Source organism: Hyperolius riggenbachi, chromosome 3, assembly GCF_040937935.1.
Source record: "Hyperolius riggenbachi isolate aHypRig1 chromosome 3, aHypRig1.pri, whole genome shotgun sequence".
NCBI lineage: Eukaryota > Metazoa > Chordata > Amphibia > Anura > Hyperoliidae > Hyperolius > Hyperolius riggenbachi.
In genome coordinates this window covers 336987191-337010999 of record NC_090648.1, presented here as the reverse complement: position 1 = coordinate 337010999, position 23809 = coordinate 336987191, and the positions used below count along the sequence as shown (strand labels likewise).

The 23809-nt window shown below is 41.5% G+C and overlaps 1 protein-coding gene across 3 annotated transcripts in view; it reads left to right on the top strand.

Moving 5' to 3' along the window:
- Positions 1 to 21714, top strand: part of NEDD1 (NEDD1 gamma-tubulin ring complex targeting factor) — a 79001-nt gene extending 57287 nt beyond the window's left edge. For all 3 annotated transcript variants that reach the window (XM_068276895.1, XM_068276896.1, XM_068276897.1), the window contains 2 exons: positions 7659 to 7725; positions 20071 to 21714. In XM_068276895.1, coding sequence (XP_068132996.1) covers positions 7659 to 7725; positions 20071 to 20175 — 172 coding nt within the window. In that variant the 3' untranslated portion in view covers positions 20176 to 21714. The remainder of the gene's footprint in view (positions 1 to 7658; positions 7726 to 20070) is intronic.
- Positions 21715 to 23809: the final 2095 nt, after the last annotated feature.

Below are 23809 nucleotides of genomic sequence, written 5' to 3'. Positions count from 1 at the left end.
AATAATACAATGAGAAGATAAGGAAAATAGCAAACGCTAACTAAACGCGAACACCGCACTCATTCGCAACAGCGAACGCGTTTTCTGCGCGGTCTCCGCGTGTTAAGCACAACCGAGACAAGCACGCCTAACTAACCACCGACAGACAAACATGAAACAGAAAACGGGAGCGCTTGCTTAACGGTTACCTCACCGAGCCTCCAGCAAGCGTTCGTAGCAGACAAGACAGATACACGAAAACAGGAATAAGTGAGAGATATGATCCACTGCTCTTTCCGCCAGAGCGAGTGCGATCCAAGTATAGAAACAGAGCGAGCTGGATCCACTGCTCTTTCCGCCAGAGCAAGTGCGATCCAAGTACAGCAAGAGAGTTGCAGACCAGAAGGATCCACAGCACTAGCGCAAGGCGAGTGCGATCCAGGCAAGACAGATCAGAAGGGGCTACCAGTAACAACCGCTGTTCCGGTTAGCACCCAGACACACAGAATGATTTCCTGTCGACCACCGCTGGGACAGGACAATCGTAACAGACAAACAGGTATGCAATCCTAACTGCACTAGGGAACCTGCCTAGTGCAGTCCCAAGAATTACTCTAAGCTAATCTTTAAACAATGAGCAAGGCTGATACTCCAGGAGTGTTTCACAGGACAAACCCTTATGACCAGGCCAGGTCTGTGATATCACATGGTATTTATAGTACAAACCTCCAGAGGATGTGGCTAGGAAATTTGCATGACCAACGTATGCAAATTCCCCAGCAGCAGCAGCAAGCTGCAAAACTGACAAAAGGTCTCTCTTTCAGAGACCTGCAGAATGCTGACCTGAACAGTGGTCAAAAAGCTAGCTGCCTGCCTGCGCTGGCAGCTGAGCGGATCATTACATTGAACTATATAATTACACCTGAGCTATATTTCCTTGTAGCCTTTGGGCTTACACATTAGTGCCTGTTTGTTCACTTTTGATTGGTGAATAAAGAAGTAATACTCAGTAATCCAGTGCTATTCAAGAACTTGTTTTTTTTTGATTGAAGGTTGAGGAACAAGAGTTAAAGGGAACCAGAGATGAACGTTTCACACAAAATAAACATATCAGTCGATAGCTTGTAAAGAATAAATGCTCTACCTGATAATTTCGCCGCTCTGGTGTGCCTTTTTGTAGTGTTTTTTTATCCATTATTGCTCCAGGAAAAATCAAATATGGCCGCCGGCTCATATCCCTTCTGCTTCCGAGTTATGATTTGTTCTGGATGTGCTGTCTAGGCTATATAAGACTAGGCTGCTATCTAGGCTATATGAGAAAGGCTGCTACAGCCTTTCATCTGTGTGCTTTCATTTTGGTATGATGTGCAGCTGCCTGTAGGAAGTGTCTCTCATAGGAATGAAACTGCAGTCATCATCAGTGTCTATGCAGAGGCACACAGAGCACACAGATTATATTGCAAGCCACACTTGTCTGTTTCAGAGATTCTCTCTCAGCAGGAGCAGTTCCTCCCATGTCATCACAGTTCTCAGTATGCAAAGCAGGGAATCTGAGCCAGGAGGTGGCAGGCTTGGGCTTGAAAAGACTCCACAGAAGAGTGACTCAGCTATGATTATTCCAGGTCAAACCTAGACTGAGCCAGTCAGGGATTCTTATCACAGCTGCTAATAGACTAATTAAGCAGATAAGAATGAAACTAAAAGCAGGCTAGGTGTTTACTGTCATGTTCCCACTGATAAATGTAATAAAATACATGAGGGTGCTTCGTCTCTTGTTCTCTTTAAGAAACTTTGGGCTCTATTCACAAAACTTCTCATTAATTACTTATTACACAACTGATAAAAATAACCTTTCAACAGATTTTCAAGCAAATTAATCACTCAAAGTAAGTTGTTCTTGATTAACATAATTTATTTTAATATTACTTTTCTTACCTTAATTATATTATATTTTGGAGCTTAAAAATTTAACATAGATAAGGTGAAAAAGCTTTGTGAATCATGCCCATTGTTGGAAGCCCAGAATCTGTGACTTAACGTTGCTTAATGTCACTTAACATGACTTAATGATAAAATGGCAGAATGCTTTCCAGTTCCTGTTGTAAACTATGTACACACTGTGCTATATTTCTTGCCCCAAAAAGTGCTGGAGATTGTTTTGAGGGTCAGTTCAGAAAAGACAGTTGTACTAACTCTTGGCTACTGCATTTGAATGGGCTGATTCCAGACTTCGTATAATATCAGAAAATTAACAAATAATTTGGAAGAGTTCAAAGTAGTAATATCTCATTGACATCTCTATTCTGGACCACGTCACCTCTGTGAGATGTGTATAACTGGAAATCCAGGATTAGCAGACATATCAAAGGTCTGTGTCAAAGTATCAGTTAATAAGCTAAAGGTAAAAGCACTGTATTTGGACATAAAATTCATCCATTGATTTTTCATTTTTTGCTTGTAGATGGTCTTTGACATTCATTTATTTCCAAAGTGTAAAGACCCTCTTTTTTTCCCCCACACAAGAAAATGTAATTAAGATGACAGCCTATTGAAAGTTGTGTATACACCCTCAATAAGTGTTACCTATCAGGACCTAGGTAAATCCCTTGGACAACTCTACGTGGAACTAGCGTTGTACAGGTGCACAATGGAGTGTGGGATAAGGAGGGGAACAATGTGGCCCAAGGGCACATCTGTTTCTGATTTTTAAAGATATGGTCTACTGGAGTTTTAAGCGACCTTAGGCAATACCCGTACACGATAAATTACATTCATGGCTTCCTATGCAGAGTTCAGTCTAGCGTGTGTACAAAGCTTAAATCTTATTAACCATTTGATGTACCTTTTTTATTTATTTAAAATAAAAATAATCTTTGCTTAGTAATTCTACTAATGTGGCAAATGTGCTGCTGAAGATGGGAAATTTATACCTTAATTCCAATTAATGTAGAAATTCTGAACTGGTACCATTATGCAGCTTGGCTCAGTTGTGAGTAATCTGTGGCAGCCTGGAGACACAATATCTTTTGTTCTATAACCTGCTGTGTATTTTTTTTTTTTTCATAGTAAATAATTTGCAAGAAATCAAAGCTGAAAAAAAAAATAAAGAATTTTCTCCTTGGCCCTTATTCAATTCATTTTTTCTCCTAAAGCTGGCCATACACTTATAGATTTCCACCTAATTTTCCAAAACAATTGATTCCTTTCTGAAATGAATCAATTCAGAAGGAATCGATTCCTATCATACACTGCACATCAATTTCCAATAGATTCCAGCATGGGATCTATTGAAAATCAATTGAACTGCAGAGATGCACTGTTCGCTGCTAAGATGTACGCCATCGATCTGCCAATACTCTTGCCCAGGCCCCAATTTTCCATCCTGTCTGATATACGCTGTATAATCCGATACTTTTGATGTATTTTTCCTCAAAATCGATAATTTTAATGAAATCGATTAATCTGACATTTTGGGGCATCTATTCCCAGCAGATGAATTAAATCTGCAAGGACCTTAAAGAGAAAATTGATGTGTATGGGCCACCTTTAGATTTCTATTGGGAGATAATTATTTTTTATCTTTTGTTTTGCACTCAGCACTCTGCAATAAAAAAAAAATACCCACAGGTAGGTGAAAAGGTAATTATTCTGAGTATTTTTTTTTTTTTTTGCTTGCTGGTGGCTTAAGAGGCATTTTATTGAGGACGTGTAGGCGAAAAAGTGAATTGGCTAAGGGCCCCATCTGTTTTTTATCTCTTCTATTTAAAACCTTTTAAGCATCCATCAGCGTATTTAAACACCAAAAGCAAGGCAGGAAAAATAATATAGCCGCTAAATTAACCAGGAACAAGTCAAAAAATTTTTTTTCTAATTTTGTTGCTTGGAAAATTATGAAAATGTGATTTCTAGGTAAAATGACTAAGTATGAATAAGTAAGGAGAGATTATTTATATTAAGATATAGAAGATATTAGGCAAGTTTTGTGAATCAACCTCGTTGTGTATGCATATGTTGAATGTAATGCTGGCCATATACTGGTTGATTTGACGATCGATTGGCCTATTGGTTCTTAGAATTGATTCAAAATAAATGATTTGATCGAACATGAATCGATTTTTTTTTGACCCATACACTAGGGTCAATTAATTTATTTTTTTAACCCTTAATCAATCAGAAATAATTTTCAATCACAAAATAGTAAAAAAAAGTAGTTCAAATACATAATGAAAAGCTCTCAATTCTTGTTCCATTGAATTAACCCGACATACTCGATCGATTCCTTTTAAGGATTTGAACGAATATCGGCCGATAAGAATCTATTCTGCATCAAAATGACAACTACATGTTTGATCCATTCGATTTATTTATTGGTTATAATAATTGATCAAAGTAATAAATCGACCAGTGTATGCCATGTATACATGATGTTTGCTTTATCGTATGCCTGAAGAGGAAATACAGTTAAGGCATTGATATTGAATTATTAATTGTCCTTAGTTTTTTTTTATCTGTTTCTGGACGCTCATATCTAGTTGTAAACTATTAAACAACTTTTTGTCTCGAATTCTATTGTATTATGCTGCTGACAGCATCTTGGAAAGCCGTTCATGGTTGTTCTGTATATAAAGGCAGTGTAGCAGATGGGCTTATGTCTGAAAGTTCTTGAGAGGAAATGCAACTGACAGTGGCAGTCTGTGACCCTCTCTAGCGTTATGAACTTTGATGGGGCTCAGGGGGGACTGTTCTGAACAGACAGAATTCTAACCAGCTGTTGAAAGTAAAAGACTGTGAACCACATGTAGATCTGTAGACCTGATCCATACTCAAACACACTTTTCAATGTAAAATCATTTTGTCAGTATTTTAACTGATATTATATTATTGTTTGTTTGTGGTTGAGCTCATTTTAGATTCTTGGTGACACGAGATTCTTCACCTACATACAACTTGGCAAACTCTATGACTGTTTGCTGTATATTTAGTGTGATTAAAAGAGACTATATTCCAATAACCTTATTTGATTAGTGTTTGTCTGAATGGAGTAGATGAGAAATTCAGTATAAAATTCAAGTCTAACAACAAAAATCTATCGACTGCACATTGAAATATCAATAAGGTGATCATCAATCATTATTGATTTTGACTTTTTGTTAGTTTCACCAGAGCAGCAGTACATGTATGGACTAGATGCATACATCTACAAAGGGTGCTACTGTAATGTGGGTGCCGTGATAAGCTGTTAGCAGAATAGCGGTATAATTATCAATATAGTTCTATTGGGCATTGGGTAATATAGTAGTATTTTACTACTGGTGGGTGGTAATTCTTATAATAAAATATAAGTAATTTTTACCAGTATTTTACTATCCCTAAGCTTGAACTCTCCCTTTATCAAAACCTAACCCTAAGGGCTTGTTCACACTGCAAGAACTTTTCTAAGGGCCTGTTTCCACTACATGGTGCGATGTGGCTACATAGCTGCATCGCACCGCAGGCGAACTGTAACCAATGCATGGCAATGGAACAGTTTCCATTGCGTGCTGGTTATGTGGAGTGATCTGAGAATCTGCAGCATGCTTCAAATTCTCGCACAGCCGCATCCGCCCGCACCCGCGTCCCCTCTCCTCAATTCACTTCCGCATCGGGAGATATGGAAGTGACTTGAATGCAAGCGGAAGTGATGCGGCGAGGTAACTCTTGCTAATGTTGTTCTATGTGTGTGTTCTCACTGGAGTGATGTGATTTTGCAAAAATCTCCCATAACATTGCACTAGCAAGAGCTTTTAAAATCTCTAGTGTTTAAAAAGCTCTTGTAGTGGGAATCAGCCCTAACCGTCCCCCACAATATCCGCTGCTGAATTCACCCCCCACTAATATCTATACCGCCTAATTACGATATTTATTGGACGCCCTAATGACCCACTGGGCACTGCTTAAGCTGCAATTAATTAGGTGCTTTTGTGCTCATTTTATCGAAGAAACAGCCAAATGACCTGCCTTGGGCTAGTCAGGTAATCTGTCCAAGTCATCCTAATCTACTTGCTTCTGTTAAATTAAGCTAGGTTCTGACTGGATTCTCCAGGTAACTGTACTTATTTTGATATTTCTGTTTTCTTGATAAATCAGGCCCACACTATTTTCTTACTGTAGGATGGAATTGTCAGTTTAAAGTGTAACTGTTTCTTCAGTTGGGGCCAGTGATGTTCTGCTGCGCATGCTCCACCTGGCCGCGTGTGTGCCTTGTCTGGCTCCATATAACAATAGGATGCATATCTGGTGCGGAGCTTGCAAAAACTTGCCCAACAGGTACAGTTTTGCAACAAGTGGTAACCACGCCTGCCTGCAATGCAAATAGAATCTTGCATAGAATCTTTTTTTCCAGCATTTTTAACCACTTTGAAACCCTTGCTACGCTTATCTACTCCCCACAGAACTTTACCTGGGGCTCAGGGGAGTAGATAGGCGTACTTGTGGTAAACAGTGTGCTGTATGCCCAATAAGCTATCTGATTATGTATATAGGGTATCATTTTAACCGTGACAAGTGAGAGAATAGATTTTGTGGTGTTTGACAACTGAGGGATAAGTCATGTGATTTTTTTTACCGGAAAACTGAATGAAAAGCAATAAAACTGTTATTTTCATGTACTCTATACCCCCAAATAAATACTTGTAAAAACAACAAAAGTGACAGCATTGAAAAGAGAATACATAGTTACCCTAGGGACTTAGCTTTTAAAATATGTATGCCATGAGAGTGTATTACTGTTAATCATGAAGAAAAGGGCTTTTAATTACTGATAGAGTACAATGAGAAAACAAAAAAACAAACCAGAAACTAATATATTTTCGCCATACATTGTACTAGGAACATTATTTAAATGTTGAGATAACCAGGACAAATTAGCAAATAGAATGTGTGTGTTTTACCTATGGTAACATTGTTTATTTGAAAACTATAGTGGAGGGAAATGGAGAAATAGTGTATTTTTTCTTTTTTTTCTCATTTTCCCTTTAAAATGCACAGATAATAACATAATTACTAAAAGCAAATATCACCCTCACAAAGCATAATTTGTGGCAAAAAAAACAAGATATAGATCATTTACATCTGATGAGTAGCAATAAAGTTATTGGTGAATGAATGGGAGGAGCGCTGAAATGTGAAAATTGCTCTGGTTTTTAAGCAAAAAACCCTGTGGTGCTGAAGTGGTTAATAGTGACTACAATTTGATTCTTAATATTTTACATATGTTGACGTTTAAATAATGGCATCTGGTTGCAATTAGATGGATTGCTCACACAAGATGATAATTATTGCAGGGTGATGTATTTTACGTCTTGTTTGAATGTACAAACTCATCCTAATGGTGGCCATACACGGTATAATATTGTTCATCCAATCTTACCATTTCTATGTAGTATAAGGGTAAATTAGGTGAATATACTGAATGGATAATTTAGGCAGTCCCCTTCTATTACATGGAAATGGTAAGATTGGATGAAAAAAAATGTACCATGTATGGACACCATAATACAGACTTCTAAGTTTTCCTACAAATGTTCAAGCTTTTACCTACAGCTCTGTGAAAGGCAGCATTTACTGATGATTTAAATGCCTTGGTTAGTGAGAATGGCTCTGTTAATTACCTTTTTATCTGTTATTTCTGTTTTATTTAGGGAAGCCTGCCACAGGGATATTGTCAATTTACAAGTGGAGATGATAAAACAGTTTCACATGCAGTCGGTATGTTTAAGGAGATGTGGTTCATAGAAAATAATAGTTCTGGATAAAATGTTTATCACCTAAATCTAAATTTAAAATTTCAGAACTTTCTTTATTTTGATTTAGACGTTACCATCACTTTAGTTATGTTAGGAAATTGCAAAATATATTTCAACTTTAAATATGCTAGTGAATGCTAAAGCGTATAAAGATTTGCTTTTTCAGCACTTGTTGAGGAGAAGTATTATCGTAATAAAGCTTAATATAAGCAGCTGGGAGAAAAAAATAACCTGTTATTAAGAAATGGTGTAGTATTGCTTTCTGGGCAACTTGTAGGCAGTTCACTTAATATTTTTAATGCCTTATGCTGCTACAAACGGTTCATTTCACAGCATGTAAAGAAACAAGGTCATGCTAGGAAACCACAGAATGCAAGCTTTGCATAAACAGAATTTTTGTATGTTAGTAGGAAGTGTTGTATAGATCAGTACATCAATAATACTTTGCTAGTTCCTTAGGAGTTTAAAGTATTTTATTTTATTTTTTTTTCACCTCAGAAACCGGCACCACACGAAGTATTATAGCTCAATCACTTTATTCTGCCATCCAATCGCAACGACAGACTGCTGTTTCGGCCATAACAAGGCCTTTGTCAAGTTGCAGACAAAATACAATAAAACACAGTGCATATGCCAAATATATAGGAAATAGACACACCCCTCACAATCCCATAACCAATCCCAGCAGCACACAAAAACGGACCTGATGGAGAACATATAAAATGTCTAAAACACCAATCAGAATGCAGGATTTTAAATGGCAGCTCACCTATGGGGGCACAGCGCAAAAACCGCCGCTACCATGGCCGCATCACAGGCTCCAGGACGCTCATGTCCCCGCTGACATCCTCCGTGTATCCCGGAAGTGATGTCATAGTCACATGACCCAAAGCAGGCCAATCACCGCTCCCTGTTGCCAACCAATGCGGCCAGAGCGGTATAACAGCGTAGGGACGGTGGGTGGAGCGGCAGAAGAAACGTAGCCATAGCTACCATAACAAATATAAACAATAAAACGCCGCTATCATACTCACACCCATCTCCGTACGCTGCATTCGGAATCCCGCCGCACCACCACAGTGTGAGCTGTCAGATATTGTAAGCTGCCAGGAGCACCTATAAAAACAAAGATAAAACATGATAAGAAAAAAGAAAAGAGCATAAAACTTCAAATACATAGACATGAACAGGCTTATTAAATGACACCACCTAGATACAAAAGCATAGATCATATTCTCTGTTTAAACCTGCCCTCCCCATGGCATCCAGTCTCCTGATCCATCCAGCCTCCCTGCGTAAGAGCTCCTTGACACGATCTCCTCCCCTCCATGTATTGGGAACCCCATCTATTGCCATCACTTTTAACTGAGCAACACTATGGCCACACATAGTAAAATGTTCAGATACTGCCTGCCCAACCGTATGATTTCTTATTGCAGATTTATGTGCAGAAATACGGAGTTTTAAATTCTGTGTGGTCATGCCCACATATATATAACTGCAGGGGCATTTAATGAGGTATACAACGTGAGTTGAGTCACATGTATATCTTTCTTTAATGAAATAAGTAGTACCCATGGTAGGATGTTGGAACCTATTACCCCGCATGATGTTACCACACATGTGGCATGACATGCAGGGAAACATGCCAGATTTGGCCGATGGGGCGCAAGCACCCGATGTGCTCTTAACCCGCAATTTGTCTCTAACCGTTGGAGCCCTCCGGAATGACATTATAGGTGGATAGCGGAACTCCGGAACCCGAGGCAAACCATCTCTCAAAATGTACCAGTGTCTGCGCAGGCTCCTTGCCAACACATCACTACATACATTGTATGTCGATACAAACGGAATGCGGCCAAAAGGTCTCGGTTTCGATCTGTGCACTGTCGTACAGGTATTCAAACATCCAACCGGGTACCCTCGTGACTTGAATTTTTTGGCCAATTCTGATTTACGTTCTTCACAAATCCCAGGTTCACTCACTATCTTCTCTACCCTGGTAAATTGACTTCGTGGAATGCTGGTCTTAGTACCATCAGGGTGAAAACTAAGATAATGCAACGTGGAATTTCTATCTGTATTCTTTACATACAGATCCGTCGAGATTGCATTATCTTTACGACAGACTAGTACATCAAGAAAGGGTATGCGTTCATGGTCCCAATTTACAGTAAGCTTGATCGGTGGGCATTGATGGTGAACTTGTTGGACGAAATCGTCCAAAGTGGAACGTGGCCCCCTCCAAATGCAAAACACATCATCTATGTACCTCCACCAGCACACTGAGTGCCGGCGGAACAAGGGATTAAGGTACACAAAGGTCTCTTCAAATAACCCCATAAACAGGTTTGCATAGGAGGGGGCCACGTTCGAACCCATCGCTGTGCCACGCTTTTGACCATAGAAACGCCCCTTATATTCAAAATAGTTATGTTTCAAAACTATTTCCAACAATGTGGTCAAAAATTTCCGTTGGTCATTAGTGCAATCGGAACAAATCATCAGGTACCAATCAATAGCCTCCACACCTCCATCATGAGGGATGGAGGTGTAGAGGCTCTCCACATCTAGGGTAGCAAAAGACATCTCATCATCAAGAATTGGTATTGTTCGTAATTTAGTCAAAAACATCCCCGTGTCCTTCAAATATGAATCAACAGACTGTACTATTGGTTGTAATAATTTGTCTAAATATCTGGCCAGGGGAACAAACACAGAACCCACACCAGCCACAATAGGCCGCCCCGGAGGGCTTATTAACGTCTTATGAATTTTTGGCAAAATGTATAAATGTGGCGTGGTGGGGTTCTGTTGTTTCAAAAAATTGCACAACTCCTCATCAATTATTCCCCTAGCAATTGCTGACTGTAGGACCCCACAAATAAGTTGTTGTATCTGTGGCAAAGAATCGGATTCCAACAAAGTATAAACTTCACTATCTGCCAATTGTCTCTCTATCTCACCCTCATACTGTGACCGATCTAATACTACAATGGCCCCACCCTTATCCGCTGGAACAACAATGATGTTATTATTGTCTTGTAGATTTTTTAGGGCCTGACTTTCCAATTTGGTGAGATTATGGGAAATTCTAAAGGAACCTGCTTTAAATTCTAATTCCAACTGCTTCAGATCATCATTAACTTTAGCAATATAGGAATCAATCAATGCATGACTTGGAGGTCTAAAAGAACTACTGTTTCTAAGACCAGAGTCCTTCAGATGTAGCTGACCATCACTATCATAATGATGATCACTAGAGGTCCCCATTGGTGGAACATTACAAAAAAAGTTCTTTAACTTAATGTTCCGAAAAAAACGATAGAGGTCCTGCTCCAATTGGAAAAAGTCTGGCAAATTAGTCAAGCTAAAAGACAAACCATAATTCAATACTTGCTCCTCAATTTTGCTCAAAGTGTATGAGGAGATATTTACCACAAGAGATTGTTCCGTTAGTGACCCCTCCTGGGTCGAAGGTTCATCACCCTCACAGGAGGTTTCCCTTTTGGTCCTCCTCCTGCGCCCCCCCCTCCGTTTCCTTCTCCTTGGGGGCAGACCGGAGTTGGTTTCCCAGGGGTACCAGCCTCATCAGAAGAACCTGTCCCAGAGGTCTCTCCCGCTGGGTGTCTCCTAGATGGAAGACGTTTTGGATGACGTTGTGGTTTCTTATGTGTAGGTGAAACAACCTTCTGCCAAGGATACACATAACCTGTTGTATAATCAGTGATGTCACGGTTAAACTTAGATCTTTTTCCCTCTTCAAGGGTTTTAGTAAACTGCTCCATCCTTTTTCCCAAGGCCTCCATGTATGCTTTATAATCTTCCTTGGGGAGATGCTCTTCAATGTGTAGTTTCGCTTCACTGATCTTAGCCTCCAAGACAGGTATCTCTTTCTGTATACGGACGATAGTTAACAACATGGCGTCGTATGATGCCTTGTTCCAGATCTTTTCCCATGTACCACAAAACTCTGTATCTTTCGGAAAAATCAGAGGGGCCACGTGTGCCCGGACACCTCGAGGGATTCTCCTGGCCCTGCAGTAATCCGCCAAAGTTTTGGCATGCAGGTCAAGATTGATTAGAGACTTGGTATAGGATTCCAGCTCAAATTGTATAGGTTTAACATCAGGTTTAGCAAGGAATGGTGTCCCAGTTCCAACTGACGCCAGGATAGATGCAGCTTGTGTGTCAGAATAGTAAAAGGTGTCTTCAACCTGTCCGTCAGTGTCCGCCATTGTGCTTCACTGGGTTTTGGTACCCTTAGAGTAAAAACGCACAGATCCAGGAGCACCAATATTGGCTTCAAGCTAAGGTGTGCCTCGGTTACACCCCAGTACCAAGGGGCCACAGCAATGAGTATCCTCAGAAACCGGCACCACACGAAGTATTATAGCTCAATCACTTTATTCTGCCATCCAATCGCAACGACAGACTGCTGGCAGAATAAAGTGATTGAGCTATAATACTTCGTGTGGTGCCGGTTTCTGAGGCTAAGATCAGTGAAGCGAAACTACACATTGAAGAGCATCTCCCCAAGGAAGATTATAAAGCATACATGGAGGCCTTGGGAAAAAGGATGGAGCAGTTTACTAAAACCCTTGAAGAGGGAAAAAGATCTAAGTTTAACCGTGACATCACTGAATATACAACAGGTTATGTGTATCCTTGGCAGAAGGTTGTTTCACCTACACATAAGAAACCACAACGTCATCCAAAACGTCTTCCATCTAGGAGACACCCAGCGGGAGAGACCTCTGGGACAGGTTCTTCTGATGAGGCTGGTACCCCTGGGAAACCAACTCCGGTCTGCCCCCAAGGAGGAGGAAACGGAGGGGGGGGCGCAGGAGGAGGACCAAAAGGGAAACCTCCTGTGAGGGTGATGAACCTTCGACCCAGGAGGGGTCACTAACGGAACAATCTCTTGTGGTAAATATCTCCTCATACACTTTGAGCAAAATTGAGGAGCAAGTATTGAATTATGGTTTGTCTTTTAGCTTGACTAATTTGCCAGACTTTTTCCAATTGGAGCAGGACCTCTATCGTTTTTTTCGGAACATTAAGTTAAAGAACTTTTTTTGTAATGTTCCACCAATGGGGACCTCTAGTGATCATCATTATGATAGTGATGGTCAGCTACATCTGAAGGACTCTGGTCTTAGAAACAGTAGTTCTTTTAGACCTCCAAGTCATGCATTGATTGATTCCTATATTGCTAAAGTTAATGATGATCTGAAGCAGTTGGAATTAGAATTTAAAGCAGGTTCCTTTAGAATTTCCCATAATCTCACCAAATTGGAAAGTCAGGCCCTAAAAAATCTACAAGACAATAATAACATCATTGTTGTTCCAGCGGATAAGGGTGGGGCCATTGTAGTATTAGATCGGTCACAGTATGAGGGTGAGATAGAGAGACAATTGGCAGATAGTGAAGTTTATACTTTGTTGGAATCCGATCCTTTGCCACAGATACAACAACTTATTTGTGGGGTCCTACAGTCAGCAATTGCTAGGGGAATAATTGATGAGGAGTTGTGCAATTTTTTGAAACAGAACCCCACCATGCCACATTTATACATTTTGCCAAAAATTCATAAGACGTTAATAAGCCCTCCGGGGCGGCCTATTGTGGCTGGTGTGGGTTCTGTGTTTGTTCCCCTGGCCAGATATTTAGACAAATTATTACAACCAATAGTACAGTCTGTTGATTCATATTTGAAGGACACGGGGATGTTTTTGACTAAATTACGAACAATACCAATTCTTGATGATGAGATGTCTTTTGCTACCCTAGATGTGGAGAGCCTCTACACCTCCATCCCTCATGATGGAGGTGTGGAGGCTATTGATTGGTACCTGATGATTTGTTCCGATTGCACTAATGACCAACGGAAATTTTTGACCACATTGTTGGAAATAGTTTTGAAACATAACTATTTTGAATATAAGGGGCGTTTCTATGGTCAAAAGCGTGGCACAGCGATGGGTTCGAACGTGGCCCCCTCCTATGCAAACCTGCTTATGGGGTTATTTGAAGAGACCTTTGTGTACCTTAATCCCTTGTTCCGCCGGCACTCAGTGTGCTGGTGGAGGTACATAGATGATGTGTTTTGCATTTGGAGGGGGCCACGTTCCACTTTGGACGATTTCGTCCAACAAGTTCACCATCAATGCCCACCGATCAAGCTTACTGTAAATTGGGACCATGAACGCATACCCTTTCTTGATGTACTAGTCTGTCGTAAAGATAATGCAATCTCGACGGATCTGTATGTAAAGAATACAGATAGAAATTCCACGTTGCATTATCTTAGTTTTCACCCTGATGGTACTAAGACCAGCATTCCACGAAGTCAATTTACCAGGGTAGAGAAGATAGTGAGTGAACCTGGGATTTGTGAAGAACGTAAATCAGAATTGGCCAAAAAATTCAAGTCACGAGGGTACCCGGTTGGATGTTTGAATACCTGTACGACAGTGCACAGATCGAAACCGAGACCTTTTGGCTGCATTCCGTTTGTATCGACATACAATGTATGTAGTGATGTGTTGGCAAGGAGCCTGCGCAGACACTGGTACATTTTGAGAGATGGTTTGCCTCGGGTTCCGGAGTTCCGCTATCCACCTATAATGTCATTCCGGCGGGCTCCAACGGTTAGAGACAAATTGCGGGTTAAGAGCACATCGGGTGCTTGCGCCCCATCGGCCAAATCTGGCATGTTTCCCTGCATGTCATGCCACATGTGTGGTAACATCATGCGGGGTAATAGGTTCCAACATCCTACCATGGGTACTACTTATTTCATTAAAGAAAGATATACATGTGACTCAACTCACATTGTATACCTCATTAAATGCCCCTGCAGTTATATATATGTGGGCATGACCACACAGAATTTAAAACTCCGTATTTCTGCACATAAATCTGCAATAAGAAATCATACGGTTGGGCAGGCAGTATCTGAACATTTTACTATGTGTGGCCATAGTGTTGCTCAGTTAAAAGTGATGGCAATAGATGGGGTTCCCAATACATGGAGGGGAGGAGATCGTGTCAAGGAGCTCTTACGCAGGGAGGCTGGATGGATCAGGAGACTGGATGCCATGGGGAGGGCAGGTTTAAACAGAGAATATGATCTATGCTTTTGTATCTAGGTGGTGTCATTTAATAAGCCTGTTCATGTCTATGTATTTGAAGTTTTATGCTCTTTTCTTTTTTCTTATCATGTTTTATCTTTGTTTTTATAGGTGCTCCTGGCAGCTTACAATATCTGACAGCTCACACTGTGGTGGTGCGGCGGGATTCCGAATGCAGCGTACGGAGATGGGTGTGAGTATGATAGCGGCGTTTTATTGTTTATATTTGTTATGGTAGCTATGGCTACGTTTCTTCTGCCGCTCCACCCACCGTCCCTACGCTGTTATACCGCTCTGGCCGCATTGGTTGGCAACAGGGAGCGGTGATTGGCCTGCTTTGGGTCATGTGACTATGACATCACTTCCGGGATACACGGAGGATGTCAGCGGGGACATGAGCGTCCTGGAGCCTGTGATGCGGCCATGGTAGCGGCGGTTTTTGCGCTGTGCCCCCATAGGTGAGCTGCCATTTAAAATCCTGCATTCTGATTGGTGTTTTAGACATTTTATATGTTCTCCATCAGGTCCGTTTTTGTGTGCTGCTGGGATTGGTTATGGGATTGTGAGGGGTGTGTCTATTTCCTATATATTTGGCATATGCACTGTGTTTTATTGTATTTTGTCTGCAACTTGACAAAGGCCTTGTTATGGCCGAAACAGCAGTCTGTCGTTGCGATTGGATGGCAGAATAAAGTGATTGAGCTATAATACTTCGTGTGGTGCCGGTTTCTGAGGATACTCATTGCTGTGGCCCCTTGGTACTGGGGTGTAACCGAGGCACACCTTAGCTTGAAGCCAATATTGGTGCTCCTGGATCTGTGCGTTTTTATTTTTTTTTTCACCTTCAGATATCTTTGAGTTTGAGTAAATTTAATAAGACTACCCACTACACATGTAGTGAATACAAGGCCGGATTTTTACTGCCCCTAGGCCAGATATGTTGGGGATCCCCTTTCCATGTGCAGCAGGCACTACCAGCAACTCTCCAATTCCTTGTGCAGCCCCCTTGTCCATGTGTAACATCCTCTCTCTTCCATGTCCAGGTGTCCCCTTGGACAAGAGTCACTGAAGGCCCATCTGTTTGTGGGCTTACCAGAAATCCAGCCCTGAGTGGACAGCACACTTGCTTTGTATCATTAAAGTTCCAGGTTCAAATCTGAGCCAGGACACTATCTGCATGAAATGTGTCTATTCTGGTCATATGTGTATGGGGTTCCTCTTGGAATACAGATAGGTTAATTGGTTTCCCTCAAAAGTAGCAATGGAGCATTGTACAAACATTAGATTATGACTGTTAGGTAGTTTGTGAGTGTGTTCTAGTTTGTGCAACTATTAGTTATGTAACTTAAAAATATGTGGAAGATGTCAGCACTATAAACGTTTAAAATAAGAAACATGGAATAAACATCAGCTTGAAGGACAGCCCAGAAATTATTCTCTCTGGGGTACGTTTATTGTAGTGTCATAATAGGTGTGATACAAGTAACGTTGGGTATAACCACATAAGTACCTGTTTTTTGTAGTGTGAAAAATGTCTTTTGGGTGCTTATACACATCCCGTTTTGATTGGCCAGTATTTTCACTACAGAATTTGAATACTATGAACAGATTGGGCTCTAGTCACAAAACTTCTCATAAATGACTATCACCTAATTGATAAAAATAACCTTACAGCACATTTACAAGCAAAATAAGATGTTCCTGATTAACTTCATTTCAATATTAGTTTTCTTGCCATAAAGGGACTCCGAGGAGTGCCCGAATTTAAAAGAATACACTTACCTGGGGCTTCTTCCAGCTAACTGTAGGCGGCAAGGTCCCGCAGCGTCCTCCTGGCTCCTCTCCTTCAGCCTCCGCCGGCCTCTGTTACCAGCGTCACACGGGCCGGGTATCGGGCCAGCTCTTCCTGGTTAATGACACAATGCGTCATCACGCCGGCCGCATGGCGTCATCACAGCGGCCGGCGTGACAGGTCTGCACATGCGCGGAAAAGCCGCGCATGCGCAGACCTGTCACGCCGGCCACCGTGATGACATGAAGCGACCGACGTGATGACGCATTGTGTCATTAACCAGGAAAAGCTGGCCTGACACCCGGCCCGTGTGACGCTGGTAATGGGGTCCGGCGGAGGCTGAAGGAGAGGAGCGCCAGGAGGATGCCGCGGGACCTCCCCGTCTACGGTGAGCTGGAAGAAGCCGAAGGTAAAGATATTCTTTTAAATTCGGGCACTCCTCGGAGTCCCTTTAATTATATTATATTTTTGCTCTTTGGGAGCCCTAAAAAATGTAAGATAGATAAGTTGAAAACAGGAAAAATGGTGAAAAAGCTTTGTGAATGATGCCTAACTCTGATACTACATGGATGTGTCAAGATTGGCAAATCAAAACTGGAGGGTGTGTTATGCATATGTGTAGTTTCATTGTTACAACAGACTTGGCTTGAGTCTTTAAGTGTAACCTGCCAGCGAAGGCCGATGGTAGGGATACAGCTGGGTTAAAAGGTAAATTAATAAACCACAACAATCAGTTTCTAAATTAAAAAAAAAAAAATCAAAAACTGTACGTTTATTTAAAATAGTCAATTTTTACTTCTCACAAATATTAAAAGGTTTATCAAAAGGACAAGGATACAAAAAGCCAGCCAAGAGATCAACACTGCTACAGCAAACTTAATACAATGACATCATATTATTAGATGACTGGCCAGACATAATTGTGGGCATCCTCTTCCTCCCCCCCCCCCCCCCCCCCAAAAAAAAAAAACAGATTAGCCTAGGGAGCTAGCAAAAATGGGCATCAGGTGGAAATTTATTGCAGGATAATTTTGATAATTTTTCTATCAGGCATGTAGTGTTAGATTTAGTTCCATAGAATGGATGAGGTCACAAATCCAGATTGTATTATGCACCAATATTAAGGAACATGTTTCAATATAAGTCGCTATGCATTTAATAATGGTTACAAGAAGATGATAGTCAGCCAGGGGAGTAGCTGCTTACCTTCTTGTGGGAGAGCATGCTAACAAATATCCATTGAGCATCAAGGGTTTGATTCATCAAGCTGCGCTGCTTAATGTGCAGGAGCGCGCGCTATGCAAGCATTACTTAGCAGTGCTTGCTGCCATGTAAGGAGCGTGCCTTCCCTTAGTTATGCAAGCTCCTTCCATAGTAACGAGCGTAACTTTAAATGCGAGCGGTCCTGTGATGTATCACTGTCGCAGTACTTCACTAGTGGCCGCTACTATGTCAATTAACATGTTAATTGTCAATAGCAGCCGCTACTATGTAAATGAACATGTTAATTGTCATAGAAGCGGCCACTAGTGAAGTATTGCGGTAACGATACTTTACACGACCGCCCGCATTTAAAGTTACACGCATTGCTATTGAAGCAACTCGTGTAACTAAGGGAAGGCACTTTCCTTACATGGCAGCGAGCGCTGCTTAGTAAGACGTGCATAGTTCGTACTTCTCCACATTAATCTGCACTGCTTTAGCAGCGCAGCTTATTGAATCAAGCCCCAAGACATCAATGTCAGGAAACTTGTATATGATATATAACAAAGGGCAGTGTCCACCAAGTATATGTCCACTTCAGGTGGAGCCTCCTAGAGCAGATCAACCGTATCATATGAGGCATTTTCCTTTTAATAAGAAAACTCTTGATATCAAAAGTTTGGTGCATAAAAATGTAATAGTCTAATGACAGGACAATGGTGTTTGTCATAAACTCATCTGCCATTCTGCTGTATAAGCTATTATCATGCTGCAAAGTGGATCTCTTATGCTGGTACAGGCTGTCCAGTCCGGTCAGGCTGCATAATGTCAACTGGTTTTGTTTGTAAGGTTACCAGCATCTTCAGGGCAGACCAGTTATTGCTTCCAGACCTTTGCACACCTGCCTAAAAATGTAAGCATACAGAAGCTGGGGGGGAGGGATGCAGGTGGGAAGTTGCTAGGCAACCCGGAGTACCAGGTGCACATGCGGCCGCACCCCCTCGCTAGCCAAAGGCAGAATTCATGCTATATTGGATGGGCGGAGCACAATGTCCCGAGTGCCATGTGTGGTGACGCACAGAAACCTGGAAGTGCGGTCAGTCCAAACACTCCAAAGTTGCCTGGCAACTGGACCCTTGAGACGGGGCGCCGCTGCAGCAAAGTCTAGTGGTGAAATAAGAGTATTCCTCACAAGGGTATATACTGGCCACCCACACAGAACTTTAACCATGGTCAAAGGTCGGCCCAGGCCACAATCAACCCCATATGGCAGGGGCCCCCATAGAGGTGCTGGTCAAATCACACCAACCCAAGTGGTAACCAAACATAAAAGGATTGGGCCTTGAGAAGTGACCGTGCACGTCAACAGGAGAGGAAGGGGAGAGAAGCATCCCGGGTAACGACCACATAAGAGGCCTTAATGGGCGAATGTGTGGAAGCTCAATAATCTAGATAAGTCCATACAAAACCAAAAAGAAAAACCAACACAAAATCCTTATAAGTGTGTGTATAAATACTAAAGATATACATTTTATACCAGGAGAACTTGGCCACGAGGACCCAGGTCAACACCTTCACATTCCCATAATTAGCAACAGAATATCTTATTTGTAATCAAAAAATAAACAAAAGCATGTGAAGATATCAGTAGAATGGATCTATAATTAAGCAGGAAGAAATAATGGTGCCTGATCATTCTGGGAAGGAGAAAACCGGCCACATCCTCAGAGGAGGGCAAAGTCTGAGGGTGTGTGTACTTACCACCCCACACCGTACCACTGGCCAAATAGGGTGATGCTCCCCAGACAGGGGCCCAAGGGCAGAAGACCGACGGACAGCACACCCCCAGACAGGCAAATGGACTCCAACATCATGAGGTCTAGTAGTAGAGGAGCAAAATCAATGCCATTATTGTGGCTAGGAATTCGAAATGCCTTTAATTTATATATCCAAAATGCCTCACACTTAAGAAGTCTGCTGTCCCACGTAGTGAAGGGTCTATGATATAATTCTGGCTTGCATGCAGAGCTCACACTAATTGTGTGCAGCTTAAAATTGGGACAGACAGATGCACTTCCTACCAAATCTATTTATCCCAGTTTTAAATGGTTGCTACTTTATTGTATCTCCTAACTTTTGCTTACCAATCTTTTTTTTTTTTTTTTTCTCATTTAGGTTGAAATGCAAATGCTTCTTGAACGATACTCTGTAAATGAAAACTTAGTTACAGAGATAGAAAAGCTACGTGAAGAAAATAAAAGATTAAAAGCTAACTTTTGAAGCAGCATCAAAGACTTTTTTTTTTTCTTTGCAAACTACAAGACACAAAAATTAGGTTTTTCTATCTTCTGTGCTTAAGACTGATAAAACTGCAAGAAAAAATGGGTTTCTGGTAGTGTTCACTTGTACAAGTAGTACTGGAGACTTTTGGACGGACTGGTCGAAAGAAGAATATCAAATGCAATGAGTCTGGAAAAACAGTCACACTATATTGGCACCCTACATAATGAGCACAAAAAAATAGTAGTTTTGGGTGTCTCTCCTGCTTAACAATAACATCTTAAACTTTCTTCTACTGTAGTATTTTATTTTTATCTTACCTTATGCCCCTGAACAATTCAAAAAAAGTGGATGAGTTTCTTGAAATGGCAATATCATTGCAGTATGTTTGTTCCTAAACTGTATAAAGCAGATGCAGGATTCTGCCCGTTGCCTTTTAATGAAATATTCTGTTTGTTTAGATTGATCTACACAATGGGCTTTAAGTTGTTTAGTTTTTTCTTTATCTATAGGTCTTGGAAAGTGTTTTGGTACATGTAGGAATGATCAATGAATGCTTTGATATATGCAAATAATTTCTCCTTACATACAAATTTAATGTAAATTGTATGTATTTTAATGCAAGAAGAAATTATTTGCATCTCATTGATCATCCCTAGTTACAAGCTTTGTATGTGATCTTATTATAAGTGTTTCCTCTAACCTTTTATCAGAAAAGATTAAAGAGAACCTGAGGTGGATCTTCGTGGGGCAGATGGGACATAGTCATGTCCTCTGCCTAATGACATAACTCTGTGTCTCCCAACTGCCGCTCGCTGCCCCCCCCCCCCTCTGCCGTGCTATAGCCCGCCAAGTTTGGCAACAAGATTTGTCGTTAACTCGGAGGTAAACACAGGGGAGAGGAATTCCCTTTCAAAACACCCGCCAGGGGCATTCCTACAGGGTTCCCTTAGCTGCCATTGGGCAGTACTCTCCCTGGTCGTGCCTCCTGCCGCTCCCACGCCTCCCTGCACGCTATGAGAGAGTCTCTCAGTGCAGCGTCGTGACCCAGAGGTCACGAAAGGGAAAGTGGGCCATTGCGGCCCATGGGAGTGGCGTTTTTTGCGGCTACCTGATCCGCTCAGCCCCACAGATGAGGTAGCCCACTTCTTTTTTCCACTTTTTGAGCCCACCACGAGCTCTCTTTACATGTTTTCTATACTTAGTTATTGCAATAAAATTTGAGGTCCGATCTCTGAGATTTCCTCAAACAAATTGTTATGTTGTATAGAAAGGAAAAAAAGGAAATCTCTTTAATGATGATAGAAAAGCAAGATGTTCACAAATGTTCTAAGCATTCTCTACTCTATATATGAAAAAAGAAAAGATGAAACTTTGCCTTGAGTGTCATGTCAGTTGGAACTTCGGTACCAAACAAGTGGAGTATGCAGATGTATGGTGAGACAAAGCTCAGCTGAAAATGGAATACTAACATCTATAGAAGATAAGCACTCTATTAATATTTTTATTTTACTAATAAAGATATTTAATATCTGAAAATCTTTGCTGGTCCTGCAAGTTGTCTACTTTCTTTTCTCACTTTATCAGTGGAACAAGTCTTGACCTTTGTTGCTTGATAATCATTTAGTATGTGAGAACTGTTAAATTGTCCACTCCACAGTTGACTTGTTTGTTTGGTTATCCAAGATCTTAATGAATATCCTATTCTATTGCCTGTTCTTCACCCCAAAATTGTATGTAAAGCAATAACTTCTTTCTTAAAGCAAAGTATGCTATCACTCCAGGATATGCTGTGGAAATGGTTTACTAGATTCAAGTGCCTGATTTTATATCCGAGGTGAACATCATTTAATATTTTTAAAAGCGTTTTTTTTAATCTTCTTTACACTTTGTACAAGGTTAACTGTACTTGTAAATGTACTTAGAATGTAGGAAAGCAGAAGATGATCTATAATGGACATATATTACATTAATGTTTGTGCTACTAAGATCATCAAAGAGCCCAATTTTCCATATCAGAAATGTCCCAACTGTTTGTCCTCACAACAGGTAAGCTCTCTTATAAATAAAGTTTGACTCTGAATATATAGAGAAGATCAGGTGCACAGGGCTGCTTCACTGGGCCTCTCCGGAGTGCTTCAGACCAATTGATAATTCCACTCAGCCAAATACTTAAAAGTTGAAAGCGGTGGGCACATCCAGCATAAAAAAGCCTTTATTGGAAAAAGTTTAAAAATTGTGTACAAAAAATACAACAGCCACAGTTGCTAGGAGAGCGAGAGGGGGACAAGCATGCACAAGAAAGTCGACAGCTGTTACGCACTCCTCTAACGAGCGCTTCCTCAGGACAAATGAGCCCCCCAGTTATCACCCCTTTAATACCTTATTCTCTGATGGACCAGCGGAGGAAGGAGGACCCACCATCGCCGCAGACTGCACTTCCGGGACGCCAACTGTGTTCCACAAGCCGGAAGGCGCGGACCGGAAGTTGTCACCAATCTCCTGAGCCAATGGGGAGCGAGCGCCGCCAGCGCTACGCTCTCACAAATATGTGGGCAATCTAGCCAATAGAGTCCCACCCCTGGTCACCCTGGAAGAGACATAACCACACCCAACACCCATACGTGTGCTGGGACGCAACTACACGTAGAAACACGCCCTCCTATAAGAAAAAATTAGCGTCCCTAGCAACAGAAGGGACAGCTACAAAGACTGACAGCATTGGCTGTCTATTTTTACAATGAACAGGGCAGCAGAACCGGGGATCAAACCTCCCACCCTACTAAATAAATAACCATATGTATGGAAGGTGCCCAAACAGGCACATATTATTGTCCCAATAGGGGAAGGGGGGGGGGGGGATTTTTTGACTACCTGGCCCAGGAAGACGATCAAACCTGCAGGTGGAACTTCAAACGACATCCTCAACATGACTCTGGTTCTGTGCTTTTCTCAGATCTCCTTATTGGAGTAAAATAAGTAATAATAATAAAGTACAATATATCTACATTGCTGATCAGGGACTAGTTATAAAACTTACTGTAAAGAAAGGCTTAAAAATGTAGTTCTCCCTTAACTGATGTTAGCCTTAATATTCTTAAAGGGAACCAGAGAGGAACGAGGGGTGAAAAAAGGCAAAGATTTTATACATACCTGTGGCTTCTTCCAGCCCCGAAAGCCTGAATCGCTCCCACGCCGCCGTCCTCAGCTTCCTGGATCCGCCGGTACCGGGCCCGTCACTTCCGGCGGACGCGGCCAATTGTCCGCATCACAGGGGCTCCCTCCATACATGTACGCATGCGGCTGCGCAGTAAGCAGTCACATGCGTATCTGTATGGGGAGAGCACCCTGTGATGCGGAGAATTGGCCGCGTCCGCCGGCCGACTTGCCGACTCGCGGCAATGACGGGACTCGGTGGCGGCGGATCCAGGCAGCGGGGGACGGCGGCGTGGGAGCGATCCGTGCGTATGGGGCTGGAGGAAGCCCCAGGTATGTATAGTTCATCCTCTCTGGTTCCCTTTTAAGAATATTACCAGAGCTCTTAAATTTCTTGGAAGAATGTTTTGGAAACGCAACATTTTACCAATAATTTGTCTATATGTAGGTAATAAAAGTGTTTATTCATATGTTTGAG